At 52.5% G+C, this 24,703-nt stretch overlaps 2 protein-coding genes across 7 annotated transcripts in view; one reads left to right on the forward strand and one right to left on the reverse strand.

Moving 5' to 3' along the window:
- FBXL8 (F-box and leucine rich repeat protein 8) overlaps positions 1-23,923 on the forward strand; it is a 29,836-nt gene extending 5,913 nt beyond the window's left edge. The window contains exons 1-4 of one of the 6 annotated variants that reach the window (XM_068150441.1): positions 11,684-12,170; positions 13,092-13,267; positions 19,553-19,778; positions 21,887-23,923. In XM_068150441.1, the coding sequence (XP_068006542.1) occupies positions 19,612-19,778; positions 21,887-22,928 (1,209 nt within the window). In that variant the 5' untranslated portion in view covers positions 11,684-12,170; positions 13,092-13,267; positions 19,553-19,611 and the 3' untranslated portion in view covers positions 22,929-23,923. Of the gene's footprint in view, positions 1-1,468; positions 2,097-11,683; positions 12,171-13,091; positions 13,268-14,068; positions 14,210-16,425; positions 16,488-19,552; positions 19,779-21,886 lie in introns of those variants that run through there. The other 5 variants (XM_068150445.1, XM_068150442.1, XM_068150446.1 and 2 more) reach the window with 5 other exon arrangements.
- TRADD (TNFRSF1A associated via death domain) lies at positions 2,083-13,981 on the reverse strand. The gene is made up of 5 exons (XM_068150447.1): positions 13,957-13,981; positions 11,310-11,461; positions 8,767-9,044; positions 6,089-6,281; positions 2,083-4,604 (listed from the first exon to the last, which is right to left on the reverse strand). The coding sequence occupies exons 2-5, from the start codon at positions 11,449-11,451 to the stop codon at positions 4,297-4,299; spliced, it is 921 nt and encodes a 306-aa protein (XP_068006548.1). The 5' UTR covers positions 11,452-11,461; positions 13,957-13,981; the 3' UTR covers positions 2,083-4,296.
- Positions 23,924-24,703: the final 780 nt, after the last annotated feature.

A 24,703-nucleotide genomic window follows, 5' to 3' on the forward strand; every position in this document is an offset into this window, starting at 1 on the left:
GACCTTCTCTGTCTGCTGTGACAGTGCATCATCATCTTCAGCAGGTGAATTCCTGTATGGTGTATTGTTAATGAGCATCTAAGAGGGTTGAGGTCAGCCTCTCACTGACTCTGCCCTCCAGAACAGTTTGATGGCTTCCTTTGTAACAGTTTTGTATGAGGGTGCACTCTCAGGTTTACTTCTGTCAGGTGCCTCACGTTAAAGTGTATCTGAGTGAGCAGCTGGGACTTCCACCCTCCTCTTTGTTGTTATCCCTTTGAATGCTGCAGCTCAGCTATGCCAAAGCAAATCATGCAAATTCTCCTTTGGATGGGTTGTGTTGTTTTGCTTTGTTTCTTATTCCTTCTGGCAGACTGAAAGGAGCCTCCTTCAAATCTGGAATGTTGCTAAAACTACAAACCCAATCTGTACCACCCAAAAAACCCACAAAAGCCCTCTTGGATCCCTTCCTGTCAGCACAGTTTGGCCTGGTTTCTGCTCTTTGCTTTGTATTTGGTCTGTTTCAGTTTTTATATGCAACTGGTGCATGTTTGATTCTGAACCCCCCTTACCCCCTCCCATATATGTTTGGGTTTTTTCCCAGCTGCATCTCAATACATAGAGAAGAAGAGCTGTTACAGGATAAGGCCAAACTCAGTAATAGAACTGCCTATGGTTTATCTCTCACACCAGACATGAGCTCATTGGTATGAAAAGCAGTAAGGAAGTGTCACCTGCATGTCTGGCATCCCAAGGAGGTACAGCCTGTCTGCAACTAACTTTGCACAGCCAAAGGAAAAAGCCCAAGTGTGCTCTTTGCCCAACAGAGGGACAGCTAGGCAATCACCAGGGCTGCTTATCATACCCCTTGGTCTGGCACTTAGCACCCCAACATCCAGCTCTGTCTGAGGTAAAGAAACAACTCTGCCTCCTTCAGCAAATCTCTGTTTTTCTTCTTCCTTCCCTGCAGGATTTGATGATTCTATGACTTGAGTTCCTTTGCCTTTGCACACTGGTGTAAACCCACTGTGAGAACTTCTGGGTAAATCAGAAGTAAATTCAGAGTGAAACCCCAGCCAAGTGCAAATGAATGCAAATGATGCCAACCATAGAATGGTCTGGGTTGGAAGGGACCTCCAAAAACCATCCAGTCCAACCCCCTCTGCAGTAAGCAGGGGCTTCAACTAGATCAGGCTGCCCAGAGCCCTGCTGAGCATCACACTGAGTATCTCCAGGGGTGGGGCCCCAACCACCTCCCTGGGCAGCCCCTTCCAGTGCTCTGCCACCCTCATGGTGCAGAACTTGTTCCTAACATTCAATCTAAATCTGCTCTTCTCTAGTTTGAAGCCATTGCCCCTGGTCCTATCACCACAGGCCTTTTGTAAACAGTCTCTCAGGATCCAACTGATCTACCTCTAAGGTGTCTGTGAAAATTGTCTCTGTCTATGTTAGTGTCAGACCACACTAAAAGATCCTCCTCTTTCAGCAGGAAGGAGCCCACCTGAGACCAGAATACAGTTTGCATTGCATCCACTGCTGACCAGTTAGGAAAATAAAGTATGAAACTGCCACTGCTACAGTCCCATGCCATGTGCTCAAGAGAATTCCACCATGGAATATCACTGGAAAGCTCTTTTGAGTCTCTGCAAAGAAGCACCTGGGAATGCTCTTAAAGATGGTGATATTCCAGAAAGGCTGCCAGGAGCTCCAGCACTTAATGGCCCTTCCAAAAGAGAATCTGTGAGTAAGAGGAAACACCTATGCCAGTTGCTGGCAGAGAAGTGAAATGCACAAGGTTTGCATCAAGAGAAAACAAAACAACAACCAACCATTCAGTCACAGCAGCAAAGGAGTCTTTTGGGACTTGAAGCAGATGCAGAACAAGAAACCTTTCTCCTTTTGAGCATTAACTGATGCTCTAGAAGCCAGCAGCTCTCACCACTGCGTGGCTGCCTTCTAAGTGCACACAAAGGCTGTGCAGATGAGCAGCCACTCTGGGAGCTCAGAATTCCTCATCACAAGGAGCCAGCAGGCTGTGCATGTGGCTTGGTTTCCTGAGAACCCCCCAAACCAGTAATTGTTTTGCAAAATCAAGGGCAAGCTGTCTTGCTGTTAAGGTAATTCTCAAGTTTCTGATTATTGGGTTTTGTTTGGGGTTTTGTTTTTCATACCATTTGCCAACTGGGGGCTGGCAGGAAAGCTAAATGTTTTGAGGTATGGTTACACAGCAGCCTAAACTAACTAATATCAGCATCACTGTGCTGGTCCCAAAGGCACAACTGTCAGAGAGGTCACTTGCTTCCTTTTGGGAAGAGCACTGGTAAATCTCTAGAGGAAAGGAAAGGATGTGGGGCAGGGAGGGGCAAGATGAGACTGCCTGGGCACTGATGTGGAATGGCTTAATGAAATGTCCCCAGGCCACAGTCTTTGTAGAGCTGGTGCCTGCAGGAAGTCCTGCTTCCTTTGAAGCATGACAGAAACATTCACTCACAGCCTGAAAGCATTCTCCCCATCTTTAACCCATTTCCCTTCCCCTCTTTGGGGATTCAAATTCTGCAGGGAAAAAAAAGCCAGGTTCTCCAGGCTTACCCCGAGGCAGGTGATGCTCAGCCCACCTGAGGCAGCATGTGGACCTCTCCTGGGTCAAAACTGGACATGTAAATCCTGCCCAGCCAGGTCTTCAGTTAGCTGATGCTCACAGCATGCAGATGAGTAGAAGCTAAGGGACCAGCAGCAACCTCAGGAGCTCAGATCTGAGCTCACACTTGAATCCCACACTGTGTTCCTCCTTACAACTTTGACTCCAGGGCTTGCCTGTCTGAGGGCTGCTCCTGCCATGGCCAGCAGCCCAGTATCTGTGTGCACATGCAGGCTTTGTGTGCTGGCAGAGCCACCACCTCCAGCTGAAGTAATTCCCAAAGCCCACTAGCTATTCCCAAGGATGGGAAGGTCAAAGAGGGGCAGAATGAATGGAAAAGGCTAAGTAAAATCCTATGAGGAAAGCATTGGGAGTATGTCAAAAGTCATCAAGTTGTGCTTCCTGTGCAAGACATTCCTTGCTCTGTGCTTTGTTCTGGGCAAAGGTGTGAACTCTGCTCGGTGGCAGCCTGCAGCAACCACACCAGGAGACAGTACCCTTCCTCTGAAAGCACAAGCCAGCCCTGGGGCTTGAGGGCTTTGTCTGGAAAGACCTTTCCAGCCTCAAAATCAGGGCAGAGAGAAATCCAGGCATGGTAGCTGATGGCCAGTTGTCACACAGTGACAGCACCTCCAGGGAGAGGCTCCGTGCAGATCCCAACATCTTGTGGGACACAATGGTGTGAGTGATCCTCTCCAGGGGAGCTCAGCAGGCCAAGAGCAGGTGGTTGAGATGAGAGTGAAGGCACTGGAGGCTAGCTGGCCAGAGCTGACTGCTCAGCCTGTGGGCTGGGGTGAGGATGGGGTCTGATGCTGCCACACACTTCAGAGCAGCAGTTCCAGTCTGTGCTCCACAGTTAGCTTGCTGACTAGGAGACTTTTTCCTTCCAGCACTGTTGTTTTCTTTTTACAGAGCATCCTCAGGCTGGTGGGAGATGTGGCCAATGCCTTACTGTCCACCATGACCCAGAAACAGTTGGGAATGGTCCTCTGAATGTGTATCTGTCTGTATTGCTTGTTCAGTGCCTGAAATTTGTTCTCCAGCAGCTATGTTGTGCCTTGTGGAAGATTAGGACTGTCCCAGGGAAAAGGGGAACCTTCAGGTGGTGAGAGGTGGGCAGGAGCTATACTAGAGCAGGGCAGGACAGGTGCACTTGCCACAGATGTTCCTCACTTGAAGAACAAAGAAAAAGAACAGAAAATTGACTTTTTCTTGATTTCCCTCTGTGGTATTCCATGGTGTCATGCCTCAGGGCATAAATGTCTTCAATATAAAAAATACATTGCAGTAGATGGCCCTGGGCCACAGCCTGAGAAAGAAAGGTTTTGTCTGCTTCTCAGACATTCTCTGAGATGCCATCCTTGGTCTTCTTCTTTCCCCTCCCCTCCCCTGGGGCTCTCCAACTGTCTGCTTGCTTCCCTGTGACATTTTAGTCCCAAAGAAAGCCAGGCTGAAAGCCTCTCTCAAGAGGAGAAGGCAGACTTCTGGAAACAGAATGAAACAAGGAATGTGGGAGGTCCATGCTGGCTTCTGTGAGCACAGAACCTCTCCCCTGGGCATTCCCACCTACATAGGAACCTGTGTTGATTTTGAGGCCTTTCCATTCCCAGGCACTGGCAGCAGTCCCATACACTAGCTAAAGCAAGAAAGTCCTCAGCAATGCCACTGCCCTCGGGGCTCTAGGAGCAGTCCTCATTGGAATGGAGGCCCAGGAGCTCCTCAGCCAAGCTGATGAGCCCATTTTCTTCCAAGGCTGAGATCAGCCGTGCTATTGTGGCCTTCTTGCCCTCTGACTGGATGAACCTGAGGAGCATCTGATAGGCTTGCTCATAGAGTCCCTCTCGCTCGTACTCCAGGGCCAGGCTGTCGATGACAGGATCCCGCAGGGCGCGGCAGCTCTTCTGCAGAGAGCGACCCACTTGCTTCCACTTCTTGGACACCAGCTTGGCAAACTTCTGGTGGTCATCTGGCAGGAGGGTTCTGTTGACTGAAAGGGATAGAGGGCAGGTGAAACAGAGCTTTCATCACAGAACGTTAGGGGTTGGAAGGGCTGTTCAGTCTGGAGAAGAGAAGGCTCCGAGGTGACCTCATTGTGGCCTTCCAGTATCTGAAGGGGGCCTACAGGAAGGCTGGGGAAGGACTTCTCAGAATCTCAGGAGGTGATAGGACTAAGGGGAATGGAATGAAGCTGGAGGTGGGGAGATTCAGGCTAGATGTGAGGAGGAGGTTCTTCCCCATGAGAGTGGTGAAGCCCTGGAATGCGTTGTCCAGGGAGGTGGTTGAGGCCCCGTCCCTGGGGGTGTTTAAGAGCAGGCTGGATGAGGCTCTGGGCAGCCTGATCTAGTGTGGGGTGTCCCTGCCCATGGCAGGGGGGTTGGAACTAGATGATCCTTGTGGTCCCTTCCAACCCTGAATGATACTATGATACTCCTCCAGTCCAAGCCCCCTGCCAGAGCAGGAGCACCTAGAGCAGGTCACACAGCAACACATCCAGGCAGGTCTTGAGTGTCTCCAGAGAGGGAGACTCCACAACCCCCCTGGGCAGCCTGGTCCAGTGTTCTGTCACCCTCACAGTGGAAAAATGTTTCCTCATGTTTCCATGGAACTTCCACCATTGCCCCTTGTGCTGTCCTTGGGCATCACCCAGCAGAGCCTGGCTCCAGCCTCTTGGCACTCACCATTTACATATTTATAGACATGAATGAGGTCCTCAGGCTCCTCTGCTCCAAGCTAAAGAGCCCTCAGCTCCCTCATTCTCTCCTCAGCAGGGAGATGTTCCACTCCCCTAATTGTTTTTGTGGCTCTGTGCTGGACTCTTCCAAGCAGTTCCCTGAGGTCCTTCCTGACCTGAGGGGCCCAGAACTGGACACAACACTTCATGCCTGATGTGCTGCAGCTTGGGCCAGACCCACATTCTGTAGAGCAGGGAGTCTGTTCAGTATCCACAGCAGGTCACTACAGTGCTGTGAAGCTGCTCTGCTTCTCCTCTGGTGTTCTAACACCAGGGCAGCACTGTGGCTGTGGAGCAGAAATGCAAGAGCAGCAAAGCTAAAGGGACTTGCTCTACCATGGGCTTGGGGTCACAGATGCATCACTGCATGCTCCAACAGCTCCTCCACCACAAGCAAAGGGACAAGCCTCTGGAGTAAGCCCCACCTCAACCAAAGGATGTGGAGGAAAACTACTCAGTGTTCTTCCTTTCAGTATAAAGGGGTTTTAAAGCATGAGGAATCTGGAGGGAACACAAACTCTGAAGCATCTGATTCTCTGCCACCTCAGAAAACAGGCTGAGGCCTGACGGGAAGAAGTGTGGCAATACCTTAGGACTGTTGTAATTCCTTCCTTATGGGATGCTGGAAAACCCTTCATCTGAGGCAGACCCCAATATTTAGTTCAATTATCCCACTCTTTTTTGGACTTTGAGGTGAGAAAGACCCAGGGCTCTCTCTTGGTCAGCTCTTAGCTACTCACCAAACTCTTGTCCCTGAAAGATGAAGGTGACTTGTGGGGAAAGGGAGCTGCCTGGAGAAGAAGGAGGTAGAGATGGAGGGCTCAGAGGGGTGCAGTCCTTTACAGTCATGTTGTTGTTGATGCTCTGGTGAACAGTCAGGCTCTTGAGGGATTCCTCCAGCTCTGTGATCTCCTCATCCCGCAGGCGGTCAGGCTGTAAAGCAAATGGCATCGGTCAGTCGTGCCAGGGTCACCAGCTGCAGCTGAAGAGGATGGTGTCAAGGGAGGAGCATTGAGGGAGCTACAGCAGGAGTTGTACATTGCCCAGATGAGGTGGTCTGATGGAGTTCTGGTTGTAAATGTGTGAGTCTGAATGTGGCATGAAACAGGCAGTCTCCCCTGCCTGGGTTTCTCACGTGCAGCACTGAGTGCTTACAAGTTGCACAGAGCTGGTCTATGGCTATTTTCAGCAGCCCTCTGCAAGGGTTAGGGTGCACCAGAGACAGTGTGGCTTCTCTGACTTACTCTGCATGAGGCTCAGAGCCAGAGAATGGGATGACCTGATCAAACAGCTCCTGACCACCACAGCAGGCAGCTCCTGCTACCCCCTTCCTTTTCCTCTGCCCCTGTACTTTTGTCATTTCTGCATCCCCTCCAAGCCAGTTTTTCTTACTAACCAGGAGAAAACTAGTCTGACCTCCAAAAAGCTGGTCATGAGAGGAAGAGTGAAGAATGCCAAGGCCAGGGGAAGAGTCAAACCTGGCTAGTGCTCTCGGTGCAGTGTTTAGCTCACAGACAGCAGGTTCCCAGCACTGCCCTCAGCCACTGATGGCTGTGCCTTGGGGTCATCTCTCTGACCACTGCACCATTAGGCAGAGTCAGTTGTGGTGATGTGAGAATAAGCCAATCTCTTCTGTCCACTCAGCAGAGGCAGGGAGCAGCAAGCAGAAGCTGACAGGGTATGGAAGATCACAGCTCTGGCCCAGGGCTGAAAGGTTTGCATTTCATTCTCTGTGCTTGAAGAAAAGCAACCTGGCAAAACATACTCTGCTGTGTAAACTTCTTTAGTAGATGGTGACTAACTATTTCTCAGGATCATCTAGAGGGAACCAGAGCTACTAGGTATTCCTGATTCCAACTGGGGAAGAAAAGAGGAAAAAGGCACCAAGTTTAATCATGTCAAGTGCCTTGGATCTGTAGTGCAATGACAAGATCTCACTGCTCTTGCTAACAGGATCATAGAATGGTCTGGGTTGGAAGGGACTTCCAAAGGTCATCTAGTCCAACCCCTTCTGCAGTCAGCAAGGGCATCCTCAACTAGATCAGGCTGCCCAGAGCTCTGTTGAGCCTCACTTTAAATACCTCTAGGGATGGGGCCCTAACGACCTCCCTTTTCCAGTGTTCCATCACCCTCAGAGTAAAGAATCTGTTCCTAACATCCAATCTAAATCTGCTCTACTCCAGTTTGAGGCCATTGCCCCTGGTCCTCTCACTGCAGGCCTTTTCAAACTATTTGCAGCCTTCTTGTAACCCCCTTCAGGCATTGGAAGGCTGCTATTAGGTCTGCCCAGAGCCTCCTCTTCTCCAGGTTGAACACAGTATCACAGTATCACCAAGGCTGGAAGAGACCTCAAAGATCATCGAGTCCAACCTGTCACCACAGACCTCATGACCAGACCATGGCACCAAGTGCCACATCCAATCCCCTCTTGAACACCTCCAAGGATGGTGACTCCACCACCTCCCTGGGCAGCACATCCCAATGGCCAACAACTCTCTCTGGGAAGAACTTTCTCCTCACCTCCAGCCTAAACCTTCCCTGGCACAGCTTGAGACTGTGTCCTCTTGTTCTGGTGCTGGTTGCTAGAGAGAAGAGATCAACCCCTTCCTGGCTACAACCACCTTTCAGGTAGTTGTAGAGAGCAATGAGGTCTCCCTGGAGCCTCCTCTTCTCCAGGCTGAACACCCCCAGCCCCCTCAACCTCTCCTCATAGCAGAGCTGCTCCAACCCCCTGATCATTTTTGTGGCCCTTCTCTGGACTTGCTCCATCAGGTCCATGTCCTTCCTGTGTTGAGGGCTCCAGAGCTGGATGCAGTACTCCAGGTGAGGTCTTGTGGCAATGCCAGCAACGAGCAGTGTGAGCAATCTGGCAGTGCAGGCCTAGTGCCTGACATGGTGGTAGGCCATGCTCAGCATAAGCGCAGAGCCAGCTAGCAGTGTAGCAAAACAGTGCTGTGCCTGCAGCATGTAACTAAAGCAGGACACTGGTAGCTATAAACACAGAATGTTATCTTGGGACAACAGGACATGCACCTGCATCAACAAACCTCGTGTGTCATTAGTAGTTGGAGCAATAATCTGTAACAGTGTGATGTGTGGTCACTCCTAGGGAATCAATGAAGCCATGCCAACCAGGCTCTCTGAGTTTATGTAAGTTGTAGAAGCTCCCCTGATACACACTTTCCTTTCCTTTCTTCTTTGCTTTACTTTACTGTGCTATACTGGCACCATAGGCCTGCACTACTGGAACAACAAAGGAGCAATACTCGATCATATTGGTCAGCTGTATTGACTCCAATCTCCATCATCTATAAGGTCTCACCAGAGCAGCGTGCTAGTGCCAGAGTGTGCAATGAGCTTCCCAAGCCCGCTGCTACCGCTCCTCACTGCGGCCTGGCCTCGCTCCCTCTCCACTCACCTTTTCCCGGTAGATGCACTCCAGGCAGTGATCCTCATCCTTCAGCACGCTGTCAAGGTGCTCACTGCCAGCCTTCAGCTCTGTCTCAAGAGGCACTGTGCTCGTGGCCAAGGAGAGCTGGAGGTGACTCTGGAGGGACTTCTGGAGGGTTCCTTCGCGGTAGCTCTGCAGGAAGCGGCGGCAGCTCTCCCGCTTGCAGAACTTGAGCTGCACTATCAGGTGTGGGTGGCTGCAGTGCACTTTGAGCATGTCCACACCATTCATGCTGCCTGTGGAGTCTGGCAGGGAGAAGTGAGCAGAGTCACTATCCAGGCATGAGACAGACAACCCAGACCCACTCCCATTCACCACCAAGCCTGCAATGGAGTAGCTTTTGCATTCTCTTCTTGCTCTGAAAGAGTCCTCTGGGATGAAACACCTGTGTGTGAAACCAAGAGGAAAGGATTCAGCTTTTCCTGCCCTGCCACCATCAATTCCCATGAAGTGTGGTGTCCAACAGAAGCCATGAGGCAACTATCCCAGCCCTGTTTATTAGGGGAGGTTAAAAGGCTGAGGTTCCATTTCCTGGACAGAAATGGTTCTGCTAAACTGGTGGCCCAGGGAAGTTTTACCACAGTTCAGCTCAGTGCTCAGTCAGACCTCTAGCCCTTGTGACTGATGTTTTATGCAGTGATGAAGGTTCTGGCAAGAGACTCAGTGTTTCCTCTCCCCTTCATACCTAAAGGCTACTTTTGGCTGGCTCTGAACCTTCAACTTATCTCACAAATGGCAAAGGACAGGTCCAGCCACAGGAAATTCAGGCTGCTTGAGACAGGGCCTTGGCTTGCTAAGGTCTTTTGTATGGATAATTAATTCACTGTAAAAATCTAAGTATAGGATATTAATTCACTGTAAAAATCTAAGCAAGGATAAGCCAGGGATGTACCCTCCAGCACTGGTGTGGGAGGAGCATGAGTGACATGAACAAACTCCTGGCCAAGCTGCCAGCCCCTGGCTTGGACAGCAGTACTCAGTGTTGGCTCAGCTGTAGGGTGGCTAAACACCATCATGAGTTAGTGCAGGTAACTAATGAACTCATACAATCACAGAATGCTCTGGGTTGGAAGGCACCTCCAAAAGTCATCTGGTCCAACCCCCTACAGTAGGCAGAGCCATCCTCAACTAGATCAGGTTGCCCAGAGATTGAGTATCTCCAGGGATGGGGCCTCAACCACCTCCCTGGGCAACCCATTCCAGTGTTCCAGGACCTTCATGGTGCAGAACTTGTTCCTAAAATCCAATCTAAATCTCCTCTTCTCTAGTTAGAAGCCATTGCCCTGTGTCCTATCACTACAAAAGACCTTTATAAACAGTCTCTCTCCATCCTTCTTGCAGGTCCCCTTCATGACTATTCTGCAGACTGGGTAGGGGTGCATAGAGCAACAGGTTTATGTCATTTGCATCTCAAGTCCTCTTTTGATGTAAAGAGGGGTTATATCCACTTGAAGGTAATGTAATCATGCCTGCTTGTATCAGACAAGAGCCTGTACTGGTTATTACTAACAATACAACCTGGCTTCTCAAAGCAGAAATCATGTTGCTGTGGTGCTATGAAGACAGAAGCTACATCTTCTTTGATGGCAACTGCAATCTTTTCCCCTCTTGCACAAGTAGGTTTAAACAAACATTCATAAAGTAGGATAACTCACAGAACAGTTGAAGTTGGAAAGAAGCCCAGGAAGCCTTTAACCCAGCCTCCCATGCAAAGCAGGGTCACCTCTGAGGGCAGGCCAAGTTGCTCAGGGTTTTATCCTGTCTGCTTTTGAAAGCCCCATCCCTGGAGGCTTTTAAGGCCAGGCTGGATGTGGCTCTGAGCAACCTGATCTAGTGTGAGGTGTCCCTGCCCATGGCAGAGGGGTTGGAACTGGATGATCCTTGAGGTCACAAGGTCCCTTCCAACCCTAACAAGTCTATGATTCTATGGAGAATAGAACAGAATTAACCAGGTTGGAAAGGACCTTTGAGATCATTGAGTCCAATCACCCAGCACTATCTAATCAACTAAACCATGGCACCAAGCACCCCAGCCAGTCTCTTCTTAAACACCTGCAGTGGTGGGGACTCCACCACCTCCCTGGGCAGCCCATTCCAATGGCCACTCACTCACAGTTGGTCTGAGCAGCTGCTTGACTCTCCTGGTAGGGAAAATGTTTGTCCTTGTATCTGGTGTCTACCTCTCTTGTTTCAATTTGTGCCTGCTGCCTCTCATTCCCCATGCACCACTGTGAAGAGTGTGGCTCCATCTCCACCTCCCTGTAGGCTGTTGGCAGCTCCCCTTCTCTCCTCCAGGCTGAACAGGTCCAGCCCCTCAGGCTCTCCTCACAGGACAAGTGCTTCAGCCCCCAACCATCTTGGTGGAGCTTTGCTCAATTTACTTCACTTCATTGTCTGTCTTAAACAGTGAGCACCAGCTCTCCTAACCCCTTGAGTGTGAGATTAAAGAAGGGCACAGTGCTGTGTGAAGAGAGGTGGCAGTGTGCCAGGCTACCAGAGAGGATGGGTACCTGCTAATGCCAGCTTCAGGGCCTTGAACACGCCAGGCTTCTTCTGGGAGCTTTCGTAGAGAGCCGGCAGGGCGATGCTCTTGCAGGTGGACTGGAGGAAGAGGTAAGCACTGCCGATCCAGGGGGAGGAGCTGCCTGCCATCTTCAGCACCCTGCAGAATCACACAGGTGAGCTGAGAGACCGCAGGGGAAATGGTCTGATGCCAGGTGAGTGCTTACAGCTGCACTCTGCCCGAGCGTGGCAGGACTTGGGGGATTTACCCCTCTTTGCTAGAGGAGGTGGTGATGTCCTTGCAGTAAGTGGGGAGTTGAGTGCTCTGTAAAGCACAGCACAGCGGGTCCTGGAGTCCCAAGGACTTGGCAGCTCACAAAGCTCTGCTTTCATTTTCCCTTGGAGTCTGTTCATTTCATAGTTCAAAGGGACACTGAAGCAGAGTTTCAGTCTTGTGTCTCTGCCCAGCCAAGCTAGCAAAGGCGAAAGACACACAGCTGGGGTTCTCCATGGAGCATCCCAGCAGTCCAGGTTCTGGCATGTTCATGTGGACTGAAGCCCAATTGTAGGCAGAGTTTTACCCTGAGGTCCTGGTCCCCTGGTTGTCCTCACTAGAGGATATGCTACAGACCCTATGGCTCACCACAGCAGGACACTCAGTGTTATCCCTCTGCTTTACCAGCTCATTTATTGTCCTTCCCCCACCATTCATCTCTTGCAGCAATGCACCTGGAGGGCAGCACATCCAAGTCTCTCTTCTCCTCACACCCATTCATCACTGCCCAGCTACAGCAACACGTCCACTACCACAGCTGCACCCAACTTGGTTCCCAGGGCAACAACCAACCAAAACACCTTCCAGGCCACAGGTACTCAGAATGGAAAAGCTCTGCTAGACTGGGCAATGCCAGACTGCACTGTGAGAGCTGGAGAGTGTGTATCTGGCAGCCCAGGAGACAGCCATGGCCATCTCTCCTTGCTGGTGCACACACACAAACTGTCAGGGCATGTCTGTGGGCTGGACAGCACAAGCCTCTTGAAGCTGTTCCCACAGAGAGTGGTGCTTGGAGCCAGCCCTTCCATCACATCCTTGTCACAAGTAATTTGTAATGTAGGGCTTTTGGCTCAGCCCCAGTATCAAGTCCTGCCCCTTTTCTAACTATTTGCTTGCTCCTCTGTCACACCATCAGCTGCTTCCCCACAGGCATCCTTTCCTTCCTGCTTTCTGCACTCTTGCTCAACCTCAACATCAATCCTACAGCTGCCAAGCACTGGCTTGACAGGATGAGTGCTGGCCTTCTCTTCACATGTCCCTTATGTTGTGCATGTGAAGATCTTTTGTCACCAGGGGCTGCCAGATCAAGAGTGATGACCTCCCTTGGCCAGGCTGTCCTCCAGGTGGTGGCTGGGAACCATTTCCATCCCTTGTAGCACATCAGACAGGGGCACTGTATAACCTTGAACTGTGCCCAGCACAGAAGCCTTTCACTTGCTCAGAAAATACAGGAAATAACCAGGAAATCATAAAATTGAGACTGAATTCAGAGTTCAAGGAGTGCTCCCAGTCCAAGGGCTCCTGCATCACACAGGCCTTTCAGACAAGCTCCTCAGAAAGGAGAATGCATTGCTGCTGCAGCCTGAGCCTGCAAACACCAGGAAGAGTGGGGTCTGGGCACAGACCTCCTAGCATCTTGCAGAAGGAGGGTGATGGAATCTGAGTAACAACTTAGAAGATGTTAGACACGAGTTAATTAAAAGATTTACCCCCTGGGACAATTTGTCGTTTGCAGAGCTGCCCACCAGTACAGAGGCATGTGAAGTACCAGATCTCTGCTTCACCTGCAGGGACCGTGCTGTCCCTGCACCCCTTCCCCACACAGACCAGGCTCTTGCTCCTCACCACCTGCCTGCTTCCACTCAGCACCCCTGGGGAAGCTGGAAATCACACCAGGCTTCCAAAATCCGGGTAAGGAGGAGCCTTTTGCTCTTGTGCCCCCTCTGGTCTTATCCCAGCTTTCCAGCCTGAACTGCCCCATCCCAGTCCCCACTGAGCAGTGGGTCTCAGCAGCAGCCCAGCCGTTGTGGGATGCTCTAGGAAACCAACCCCAGGCACTGTATAAGCAGGTAATGAGTAAATACGGTGTAAGGAAGTACGGGGTGAGCCACCACTGCCTTTCTCCCGACCTTTGGCACGGCTCGGGCTGCTCCCGATGCTTAATTCCTGTAAATGACCCAACTGGGGAAGGGCCGGGGGGAAGGGAAGGGGCTGCCTTTATTTCAGGGGAAAGGAGCTGGGAGGGAGATGAGTCCAGGCAGTGCCAGCTCCGGGCACCGCCACGCTGTGCCCCCTGCGGTGACAGCACCTTTGACCCGCTGCCGGGATGTCCCTCCGGGCTGCGGTGCCGGGGGCTGCTGACCCGCCCCGTGAACGCCCCGGCCCCGTCGTCCTCCCAGCGGGGCAGCGCCCGGGGGTCGGCGGAGAGCCCTGAGAGCCCTGCCAGCCCTGCCCTGCCCAGCCCAGCCCCCGCGGGACGCGCCTGGCACGGCCCACGGCACCCGCCACACGCAGCCCCACGGCCACCCCCGACCCCCCGCCAGCCCAGCCACCAGCCCGCGGCTGCCTGAGCCCCGTCCGGCGGCTCCGGGCGGCTTTACCTCCTGCCGCCGCCGCCGCCGCCCGGCCTCGCCGCCGCCGCCGCTGCCACTTCCGCCTCTGCGCGGCAGCGCCGGCAGCTCCGCTCCGCGCCGGGGCAGGCGGGCCCCGGGGAGCCGCCGGGAGTGCCGGCCGAGGGGGTTGGACGAAACGAAACCCGCCCGGGGTGTCCTCGCCGCAGCACGGCTGGTGGCTCCGGTGGCAGCTGGGCCCCGCTCGTCCGCTTGGCCACTCGTGTCGGTGAGGGTGCAGGAGGTGCTGTGCCTTGAGATGTGTGTGGTGAGGCTGTCTCGGGTGCCCCGGTGGTGGTGGGGCCATACAGGGTGCCCAGGTGTTGGTGGATGGAGTGCGCTGGTGTAGCTGAGTGTGTATGGATACAGGATGGTCAGCTCTGCTCCGGTTCAGACGGCTTAAGAGCTGCCACTTGCGGGTACCAGGAGTACGTCCCTGGTCCATCAGGGATGGAGGAAAGCAGGGTTGGTTCAGCTCCCTGCGTGGCTTGTGGCTGGTAGCACCACAAGGCTGGTGCATCCTCGGGTGGTACTCATCAGGTTTCCCCATGACACTGCTAATGAGAGTGAAGGAAGAGTGGTTGGGTTAGTGATAACTCAGCAGTGGAGGAAGCTGATTTCTTACACCCTCCCTTCCCTGGAGCTCACTTGCAGAGGTGTCCCGTGATAATTTGAGGCACACAGTAACTGCACTATCTGTAGCATCACCCAGGGCTGTCCATTTGCTCAGGAGGGGAGTGAGATGAATGTGGAGTTTCCTTCTCCAAGCAAATCCAGCAGCTGCTGTGTAAGAGTGCAGTGGGTGAAGGAGGAAAGCTCCCTAAAGCAAGGAGAAGGGAGCCTGGCACCACTGCTGAAAGCTGTGCTGATAGAAGGGCCCCCTGAGACTCTGCTTAGCAAAAGGAGCAGCATGGTGCTGAGTTCTGCAAGCAGGTAGGGTCACCTGGGCTGGTCCTCACGTCTCCTGCAGGAGAGATGAGGTGGTGGTGTCCAGACAGATGCTGAATTCTGTTGGGTATTCTGGAAGAGTCCTTCCTGCAGTGGTACCTGATCGATTTCCCCTCTCTTTCTGAGGCTATGAACTCCAGTGTGCTCCTCTGACCAACTGAACAAACAGGCAGGGAGAGAATAAAGCAGCACTGAGCACTGAGTTCCTGAGAGGTTCTGTGGCAAGCAAAGTCAAGAGATGGGTTTAAGGCTCCATTGCTCCATCTCAGGTAGCAGCCTGCCACGCAAGGCTGCACTTATCTTGCATAGTTGTTCTCCTGCAAGCAGAGGGGTAACAACAGCAGCTCCATTGGTTTTCCCCAGCTGGTGAGAAGCTGGCAGGGGCCTGGGGTCAGATTTGATGCCCATGTGCTAGGTGCTGTCACTCTTCACAGGCCCACAGTATGTTAGGGGTTGGAAGGGACCTCATGGAGTCCAAGCCCCCTCCCAGAGCAGGACCATAGAATCCAGCACAGGTCACACAGGAATGCATCCAGATGGGGCTTGAAAGTCTCCAGAGAAGGAGACTCCACAATCTCCCTGGGGAGCCTGTTCCAATGCTCTGTGACCCTCACAGTGAAGAAGTTCTTGCTGGGCTTTTGGCTTGTGCAAGCTCTCCAGGGAGGTGAACTTCACAAACAGAAATGGGAAACATTAGAAAATGGCTCTTCAACATAATTGAAACAAATCCCTGAAGGGGTTAATTCGAGCTGGCTCTCCTGTGTATTCTGCTTTACAGAGTGGGGTCCTGGGAGGCAGGCAGCACCCACAGTCCCCATCAGAGTCAGCAGGCCTGGTGGTGCCAGCACTTCTGCAAACTGGGCATTTCCTTGCTGATAGGTTAGGAGCAGCTCATCACTTCATGCAGAAAGGGTTTGTGGGGTTGTATGAACCCAGAGATCTAACCTTCCCTGCTCCCAGAGCCAGCTGGGAGCCCCAGGGTGAGGTGCTGTGTGGAGCACCACCCTTCCATGTCCTCTAACCTTTCCTCCTTGAAGCTTATCTGTCTACTATGTATTGAGAGGATAGAAAAGGGCAGCTGGGACCTGAGCTTCTCTTCCTCTAAGCCTTGCTGAGCATGTGCTTTCAGGGAGCATCCCGTGGGGGGAAATCAAAGTGCTTGATAAGCACGTGGGGTTTCACCCTGTTGTTTCCTGCTTGGGAAGTGAAGCTGCCAGGGAGGGGAGAGGCTGCTGCACACAGTTTGGGTGTCAGGATTCAATGGTGTGTCTGCTGGGATGGGACAGGCTGCCCCGAGCCTGGCAGCAGGGCAGAGAGAGTGCAGGGAAGCAGGGCGCCAGTAACTGGGAGGATGAAAGTGCCGGAGGAGGAGGAGGGCTGTCTATCTGTGTGCTCCCTAACAGCACGGCGCAGCATCTCACTCCCACCCCGTGGGCAGGGAGGGCCTCTCTCTGGCCTCTCTCCCTGGCTTCTCTCCCAGCTGTTGTTATTTTTATCATCTCCTCCTGCTCTGCTCCTCCCTCCGGGGTGCTGGGAGCCGCAGGCGGGCACAGGGGAAGGCTCTGCACCCAGAGGTAGGTGGAACTGGAGGGGGTGTTGTGGCAGGGGGCTTCCCCTGCCGCTCGGCTCGCAGGCCGTGCGGGGCATCTTGCCAAGCACAGCGCCAGTTTCTGTTTGGACTGGGGCTGCTCACTCTCAGCTACCTTCTGCCTGGCTTCCTGGGGGCCTGCTCTGCAGAGAGCTGAGGAGGCTGGGCACAGCCAGCAGTGCTTATGTGGTGACTAAAGTGCAGAGATCCTGGATGGCTCAGGAGGGCTTCCAGACCAGGCTGTCCTTGCCAGGGCAGGCAGGCAGGCAGGGTGGACCCGAGCCAACTCCCAGCCTTCACAGACCAGGAACTGTGCTCCTTCCTGACTCAAAGCAGTGCTGTTACTTAAAGTAACAGTGAGAATTTTGCCTTTCTACACATTGTCCTGCTCTCAGGCCATATTTTTCAGCTTTTCCTCAGCTAGAAATGCCTTCTTACTTTCTAAGAGAGTCAGAGCCCTGTTCAAATGGCCACAGGAAACTTGAGGTTTTATAGAATCATGGAATCACCTGGTTGGAAGAGATCATCAAGTCCAGCCATGACCAATGTAATGAAGCCAAGTGCTGGGTCATAGCAACCCCATGCTCCAGGCTTGGGCCAGAATGGCTGGAGAGCTGGCCAGCAGAAAAGGACCTCGGGGTGTTGTTTGACAGCTGGCTGAAGATGAGCCAGCAGAGTACCTAGGTGGCCAAGAAGGTCACCAGCATCCTGGCTTGGATCAGAAATAGTGTGGCCAGCAGAACCAGGGCAGGGACTGTGCCCTGTTCTCAGCACTGGTGAGGCTGCACCTCGAATTGCCAGCAGGAGCAGGGAGGTCATTGTGCCCTGTGCTCAGCACTGGTTAGGCCACACCTTGAGTCCTGTGTCCAGTTCTGGGCTCCTCAGTTTAAGAAGGACATTGAGACACTTGAACGTGTCCAGAGAAGGGCAACAAAGCTGGGGAGGGGTCTGGAGCACAGCCCTGTGAGGAGAGGCTGAGGGAGCTGGGGTTGCTTAACCTGGAGAAGAGGAGGCTCAGGGGAGACCTTCTTGCTGTCTGCAACTCCCTGAAGGGAGGTTGTAGCCAGGTGGGGGTTGGTCTCTTCTCCCAGGCACCCAGCATCAGAACAAGAGGACACAGTCTCAAGCTGCACCAAGGGAAGTTTAGGCTGGAGGTGAGGAGAAAGTTCTTCCCAGAGAGAGTTGTTGGCCACTGGAATGTGCTGCCCAGGGAGGTGGTGGAGTCCCCATCCCTGGAGGTGTTCAAGAGGGGACTGGATGTGGCACTTGGTGCCATGGTTTAGTCATGAGGTCTGTGGTGACAGGTTGGACTCGATGATCTTTGAGGTCTCTTCCAACCTTGGTGATTCTGTGAATACTGGGTTCAGTTTTGGGCCCTTCACTCCAAGAAGGACATTGAGGGGCTGGAGCACGTCCAGAGAGGGGCAATGAAGCTGATGAAGAGTCTGGAGAACAGGGCTTGGTGAGGAGCAGCTGAGGGAACTGGAGGTGTTTAGTCTGGAGAAGAGGAGGCTGAGGGGAGACCTCATTGCCCTCTACAGCTCCCTTGAAAGAAGGCTGGAGTGAGGTGGGGGTTGGTCTCTTCTCCTCAGTGTCAGGTGATAGAATGAGAGGAAGTGGCCTGAAATTGTGCTAGGGGAGGTTTAGGTTGGAGAAGAGGAAAAATCTCTTTCCTGCACGAGTGGTCAGAGGTTGGAACAGGCTGCCCAGGGAGGTGGTGCAGTCACTGTCCTGGAGGTGTCTAGATGTGTAGACTTGGTGCTTTGGGATGTGGTTTAGTGAACATGGTGGTGTTGGGTTGATGGTTGGACTGGATGATCTTAGAGGGCTTTTCCAACCCAAGCACTTGTATGATTCCTCTGAACACAGCTGTTAGACCATGTCCCTAAGCTCCTCATCCAAGCATCTTTTAAACACCTCCAGAGATGGTGCAGGCACCGCCTCCCTGGGCAGCCCGTCCGGGCAGGGCAAAGAGCAGCTGAACATTCTGGCAGCGTCAGAAGCAGGCAAAAGTAGAAGAGGAAGGTTTGAGGTGTCAAGGTGATTGTCAGCAAACAACAGAAGGCAGTGAGCTCCCAGGGAGGAAGCAGGACTGTATCACTTGGCTGCTGTGGCTGGGGTGGAAGGGGGTTGCTGCCGATCCGATGGCAGATAAGATAGGACAGCTCTGTGCCACTGCCACCTCACACTACAATCATGAGCCATGCTTCACAGCAGTGTCTTCTAGAAAACTCTGCAGCTGCATGCCTGGCTGCATGGTGCATCTCTAATCCAGGCTTGCTGTGTGTTTCTGAACTCTTTCCCTGCTTCCAGGCTGTCTAGAAGCACAGGTTTTCTTTGACATGAAACCTGCAGTGCAGAGGTGGTGCTGTGATTCCAGGGTCTGGAGCTTCACAAGCAAGAGAATAGAATAGAATAGAATAGAATAGAATAGAATAGAATAGAATAGAATAGAATAGAATAGAATAGAATAGAATAGAATAGAATAGAATAGAATAGAATAGAATAGAATAGAATAGAATAGAATTAACCAGGTTGGAAAAGACCTCTGAGATCATCAAGTCCCACCTGTCACCCAACACCATCTAATCAACTAAACCATGGCACCAAGCACCCCAGCCAGTCTCCTCCTAAACACCTCCAGTGATGATGACTCCACCACCTCCCTGGGCAGCACATCCCAGTGGCCACTTTCTCTTTCTGGGAAGAACTTTCTCCTCACCTCCAGCCTAAACCTCCCCTGGTGCAGCTTGAGACTGTGTCCTCTCGTTCTGGTGCTGCTTGCCTGGGAGAAGAGACCAACCCCCACCTGGCTACAACCTCCCTTCAGGGAGTTGGAGACAGCAAGAAGGTCTCCTTCTTAGGACTGATGGCAAACACCAAACTGTGGCAAACAGTTGGCCAACAGATTTTTTCCTCAGCTGTGTGTTCCAGTTCAAGATTTGGTGGTGTTTCAAATCTGAAAAATGACTGAGCTCCTCTGAGTTGTTAAATAACTCCTAATGTGATTGCCTCTCTTTGGGGTGTGTGTGTGTTTGTTGTTCTGAACAGGGACCTCTGAGAATGAACAGCTGCTTTGGAAGCTTTTTCCCTGATTTAAACCTGATTGAATGGGCAAAATGCCTGCTCCAGAGCTGTGGAACTGCATCCCAGAAGAAATCCTCATCCAGATTTTCCACTATCTTCCTCTTCAAGACAGATACACAGTCTTCTGTGTGTGCAAGCAGTGGGCTGCAGCTGTTTCTTCAAGCTCTGTCTGGAATTTCACAGAGACCAGGTAAGAGGAGAAGGCTTCTGAAGTCTGAGCATCACTGCAGTCATCATGAGAGCCTTGTTTTCAGCAGCTCTTAACACCTGAACACAGCTCTGCAGAGGGACCTTGACAGGCTGGGCAGAGTCCAAGGGCAGGAGATTGAACACATCTAAGTGCCAGGTTCTGCACTTTGGCCACATCAACCCCAGGCAGTGCTACAGGCTGGGGGCAGAGTGGCTGGAGAGCAGCCAGGCAGAGAGGGACCTGAGGGTACTGGTTGATAGTAGGCTGAACATGAGCCAGCAGTGTGCCCAGGTAGCCAAGAAGGCCAATGGCATCCTGGCCTGCATCAGGAACAGTGTGGCCAGCAGGAGCAGGGAGGTCATTGTGCCCTGTGCTCAGCTCTAGTTAGGCCACACCTTGAGTCCTGTGTCCAGTTCTGGGCTCCTCAGTTTAGGAAAGATGTTGAGATGCTGGAAGGTGTCCAGAGAAGGGCAACAAAGCTGGGGAGGGGTCTGGAGCACAGCCCTGTGAGGAGAGGCTGAGGGAGCTGAGGTTTCTTAGCCTGGAGAAGAGGAGGCTCAGGGGAGACCTTCTTGCTGTCTGCAACTGCCTGCAGGGAGGTTGTAGCCAGGTGGGGGTTGGTCTCTTCTCCCAGGCAACCAGCACCAGAACAAGAGGACACAGTCTCAGGCTGTGCCAGGGGAGGTTTAGTCTGGATGTTAGGAAGAAGTTCTTCATAGAAAGAGAGATTGGCCATTGGGATGTGCTGCCCAGGGAGGTGGTGGAGTCCCCATCCCTGGAGGTGTTTAGGAAGAGACTGGCTGGGGTGCTTGGTGCCATGGTTGAGTTGATCAGGTGGTGTTGGGTGATAGGTTGGACTTGATGATCTCAAAGCTCTTTTCCAACCTGGTTAATTCTATTCTCTTCTACCTGAACACACACTTAACACCTCTCTACTCTTTGCAAATGACAGGAAGTCCTACCTAGTTGACCTCATCATGACACTCCTCTGATGGATCTCTCTGGGGTCTGATCTCACCTCATGACTTGGAATCACAGAATGGGAGGGGTTAGAAGGGACCTCTGGAGGTCATCTAGTCCACCTTCTCTGCCAACGCAGTTTCACCAAGAGCAGGCCACACAGCAATGTGTCTGGGTTGGTTGTGAAAGTACCCAGAGAAGGAGACTCCACAGCCTCTGTGGGCAAGCCTGCTCCAGGGCTCTGGCCCCTTCACAGCAAAGCTGCTTCTCCTTAAGGAGAGGTGGAGCTTCCTGAGCTCCAGCTTGCTGACACTCATGCTATCACAGTGAAAAGAAACTGTCCCCATCTTCCTGACACCCACCCTTAAGTGATCAGATCCCATCTCAGCCTTCTCTACTCCAGGCTAAACATCACCATGCCTCCCAGCCTAGCCTGGGGTCTCCAGACTTAGCCTGAGCTCTCTCAACATTAGAATCATAGAATCAATAAGATTGGAAGAGACCTCAAAGATCATCAAGTCCACCCTGTCACCCAATACCTCAGGACTACTAATCCATGGCACCAAGTGCCACATCCAATCCTCTTGTGAACACCTCCAGGGATGGGGACTCCACCACCTCCCTGGGCAGCACATCCCAATGGCCAACAACTCTCTCTGGGAAGAACTTTCTCCTCACCTCCAGCCTAAACCTCCCCTGGTGCAGCTTGAGACTGTGTCCTCTTGTTCTGGTGCTGGGTGCCTGGGAGAAGAGACCAACCCCCACCTGGCTACAACCTCCCTTTAGGGAGTTGCAGACAGCAAGAAGGTCTCCCCTGAGCCTCCTCTTCTCCAGGCTAAGCAAGCCCAGCTCCCTCAGCCTCTCCTCACAGGGCTGTGCTCGAGGCCCCTCCCCAGCTTTGTTGCCCTTCTCTGGACACCTTCAAGAGTCTCAATGTCCATTTTAAACTGAGGGGCCCAGAACTGGACACAGGACTCAAGCCTGAGGTCTCTCAGCCTTCGGTGACTGGCTCTCCAGTGAGTCTCCAGGCGCCAAGTGAGACGAACCGGCTGGGGTGTCTGTTGATACTTGCAGGGACACAAGTGATGGAGACTATCTGCTCTGTGCTCAGCGCTCACACTGACTGAGAGTTTGTTTTCCCCTTGCAGCTGTGATTCAGAGGATGAAGAAGGCATACTGCAGAGCCTCTCCCAGTTCCTCAGCCAAATGAAACACCTGAAGATTGTCTTTGACCAGTCCAAGGAGGTCAACCGGAGGAGCGTGGTGCGCGTCTTGGACGCGTTGGCAAAACAGAAGCACAAACTGCAGGAGCTGTACCTGGTGTGCCATGGGGAGAACCCCTACTTCTACTCTGGCCAGGACATCCTGCAGAGCATGAGTTTATGTGCCACTCAAAACCAGGGAGCCCTGCAGCACCTGGACTTTCGGAAGCTGCCCTTCACTCTGGACGGAGAGCTGGTGGAACTGCTGGCTGCCACCAACCCCCAGCTGCAGAGCTTGTTCATCAACAACCACACCCTGGTGTGCAACGTGCCCCCAGACACCGTCAGGAAGGTCCTGAGAGCCTGCCCCAGGCTCTCAGCCTTGGGGGTTTACTATGCCAGCTTGTCTGCTGCTGTGTTCCAGGAGCTGCTGGAGCCCAGCAGAGCAGCCTTCACCCACCTGGACCTCTTCTGTGAGCGCCTGGACAAGTACGCCTCCGTCATCTCGGAAGAGCTCTGGGCTGCTGTGAGCCAAAAGCATCCTCAGCTCTGTGTGGACCTGGAGTTTGACCATACAGTCCCTGCCTTCAGAATACCCCAGATCCTGAAGCCAACCATCCCTGTGAGCACACTGCAGCTCAACACCCATAATTACATGGTAAACCAGATCAGCTTTGTCACCTGCAGCTACAGCAGCACTTTAAAGAAGCTGACTCTGCAAACCACCTCCTCGGAGAGCTTAAACTCTTCGCTAGTAGCCCTGGCCAAGCGGTGCAGGAATCTGTTGGAGATCCACTGCTACTGTGTGGTCAGCCAGGAGGTGGTGGAAGCGTTCCTCACACACTGCCCCAGGCTCAGGCAATACACTCTGAAGGTCACCAAGGAGCGGCACCCCTGGAAACCAGCAAGAGTTGTTCAGTGCCCAGCTCCTGCTGACCTCCTGAGGAAATCGTGGGGATCTGCAAGAGGACAGGGAGATAAGAGTTAGGGCTGCCAGGAGGATGCTGCCAAATGCCCTCTGCACTCCCTGCAAACTTGCTGTCTCACCAGCACTGGCTCTGTGTGATGCCCACCTGTTCTGCAGACCAAGCATTTACACTCCAGCATGATAAAGGCTTCTGCAGAGAAAGAAATTGCCCTCTCTGGGGTTTTATACCCACCCTCTCCTCTGTAGGAGTATGTAGGGCAGGTCTTTTTTCCTTCTGTCTTGTTTTACCTAACAGTGACACTGAGTTTGCCCTTTGCAGGTTTTCACTGAGGACCTCAGCAAACTTTAGTTGTCATTTTTACACTTAAAAAAAAAAGATCTCCAAGTCAAGCTCCTTGTGGCAGGTACCCAGCAACCCCTTAAATAGGCAGTGGCAGCTTCAGTGCAGCTGTTTTCTGCCCAGTGGGTTACTGGATTCAGGGAGCTACAGCCATGAATGGTGGGAAATCCAGCAGCTGGATCCATCCAAGGTTAGATCCATCTGACTTAGGTGATTCCCCTTCTGGCCTTTCGGTGATGGAGAGCTCAACTGTTTCCCCAGGTGTGGGGTAGCATAGAGCTTGGATATAGAAGGAGCTGTTAGAAAAGACAAGCAGGAGGAAGAGTCCCAAAGTAGCAATAAAAGGCCCATGGCCTGCAGATTGCCTTCTCCACCCTGTCTGTGCTTGGCTGAGGAAAGCAAATTCCCAGGTTGTAATTGGAATCCCTTTTGCAAAGTCCTTTGCTTTTATCACATTGTTAGGATGTCCTGGGAGAATGGAGAGTGTGGGCAGCTTGTGCATCACAGGCAAGATACCTTGCAGCTGAATCAGGCTGTGTGTTGGTGTGGGGGCACCAAAGGGGTTGGTGGGGGGCACCAAAGGGGTTTGGTGAGCATTATTTGAAGAGCAGGTTCCAAGCTGAAATGATCCTGGCATAAAGCTGCACTGTGAGCACCTTTTGAGGGCTATCTAAAGCACTTATTGTAATAATAATAAAGCAGCTTGTGCTCTGGATTCTGTGTGTAGCTGTGTTTATCACCCTGTTCCCTCCCTCAAGACCCAAACCATTGCTCTTGACTAATTACACCACAGAAGTGGCAGGTGTTGGCCAGCAGGAGCAGGGAAGCCATTCTCTACCTGTGCTCAGCACTGGTGAGGCCACACCTTGAGTCCTGTGTCCAGTTCTGGGCTCCTCAGTTTAGGAAAGATGTTGAGGTGCTGGAAGGTGTCCAGAGAAGGGCAACAAAGCTGGGGAGGGGTCTGGAGCACAGCCCTGTGAGGAGAGGCTGAGGGAGCTGGGGTTGCTTAGCCTGGAGAAGAGGAGGCTCAGGGGAGACCTCATGGCTGTCTGCAACTCCCTGAAGGGAGGTTGTAGCCAGGTGGGGGTTGGTCTCTTCTGCCAGGCAACCAGCACCAGAACAAGAGGACACAGTCTCAAGCTGTGCTAGGGGAGTTTTAGTCTGGATGTTAGGAAGAAGTTCTTCATAGAAAGAGAGATTGGCCATTGGGATGTGCTGCCCAGGGAGGTGGTGGAGTCACCATCCCTGGAGGTATTTAGGAAGAGCCTGGCTGGGGTGCTTGGTGCCATGGTTTAGTTGATGAGATGGTGTTGGGTGATAGGTTGGACTTGATGATCTCAAAGGTCTCTTCTGACCTGGTTAATTCTATTTCTATTTCTATTTCTCTATTTCTATTTCATACAGAATTAACCAGGTTGGAAAAGACCCTCGAGATCATCAAGTCCAACCTATCACCCAACACCATCTCATCAACTAAACCATGGCACCAAGCACC

This window comes from Melanerpes formicivorus, unplaced genomic scaffold (genome assembly GCF_026170545.1).
Source record: "Melanerpes formicivorus ecotype bairdi unplaced genomic scaffold, bMelFor1.0.p_v2 SCAF_20, whole genome shotgun sequence".
NCBI lineage: Eukaryota > Metazoa > Chordata > Aves > Piciformes > Picidae > Melanerpes > Melanerpes formicivorus.

Coding starts and splice junctions, on each gene's coding strand:
- TRADD (XM_068150447.1), bottom strand. CDS start 11,451: ATGGCAGGCAGCTCCTCCCCCTGGATCGGCAGTGCTTACCTCTTCCTC. Junction 9,045..11,309: donor CCTGAAGCTGGCATTAGCAG/GTACCCATCCTC, acceptor TCTCCCTGCCAG/ACTCCACAGGCAGCATGAAT. Junction 4,605..6,088: donor CTTTCAGGGACAAGAGTTTG/GTGAGTAGCTAA, acceptor TATCCCTTTCAG/TCAACAGAACCCTCCTGCCA.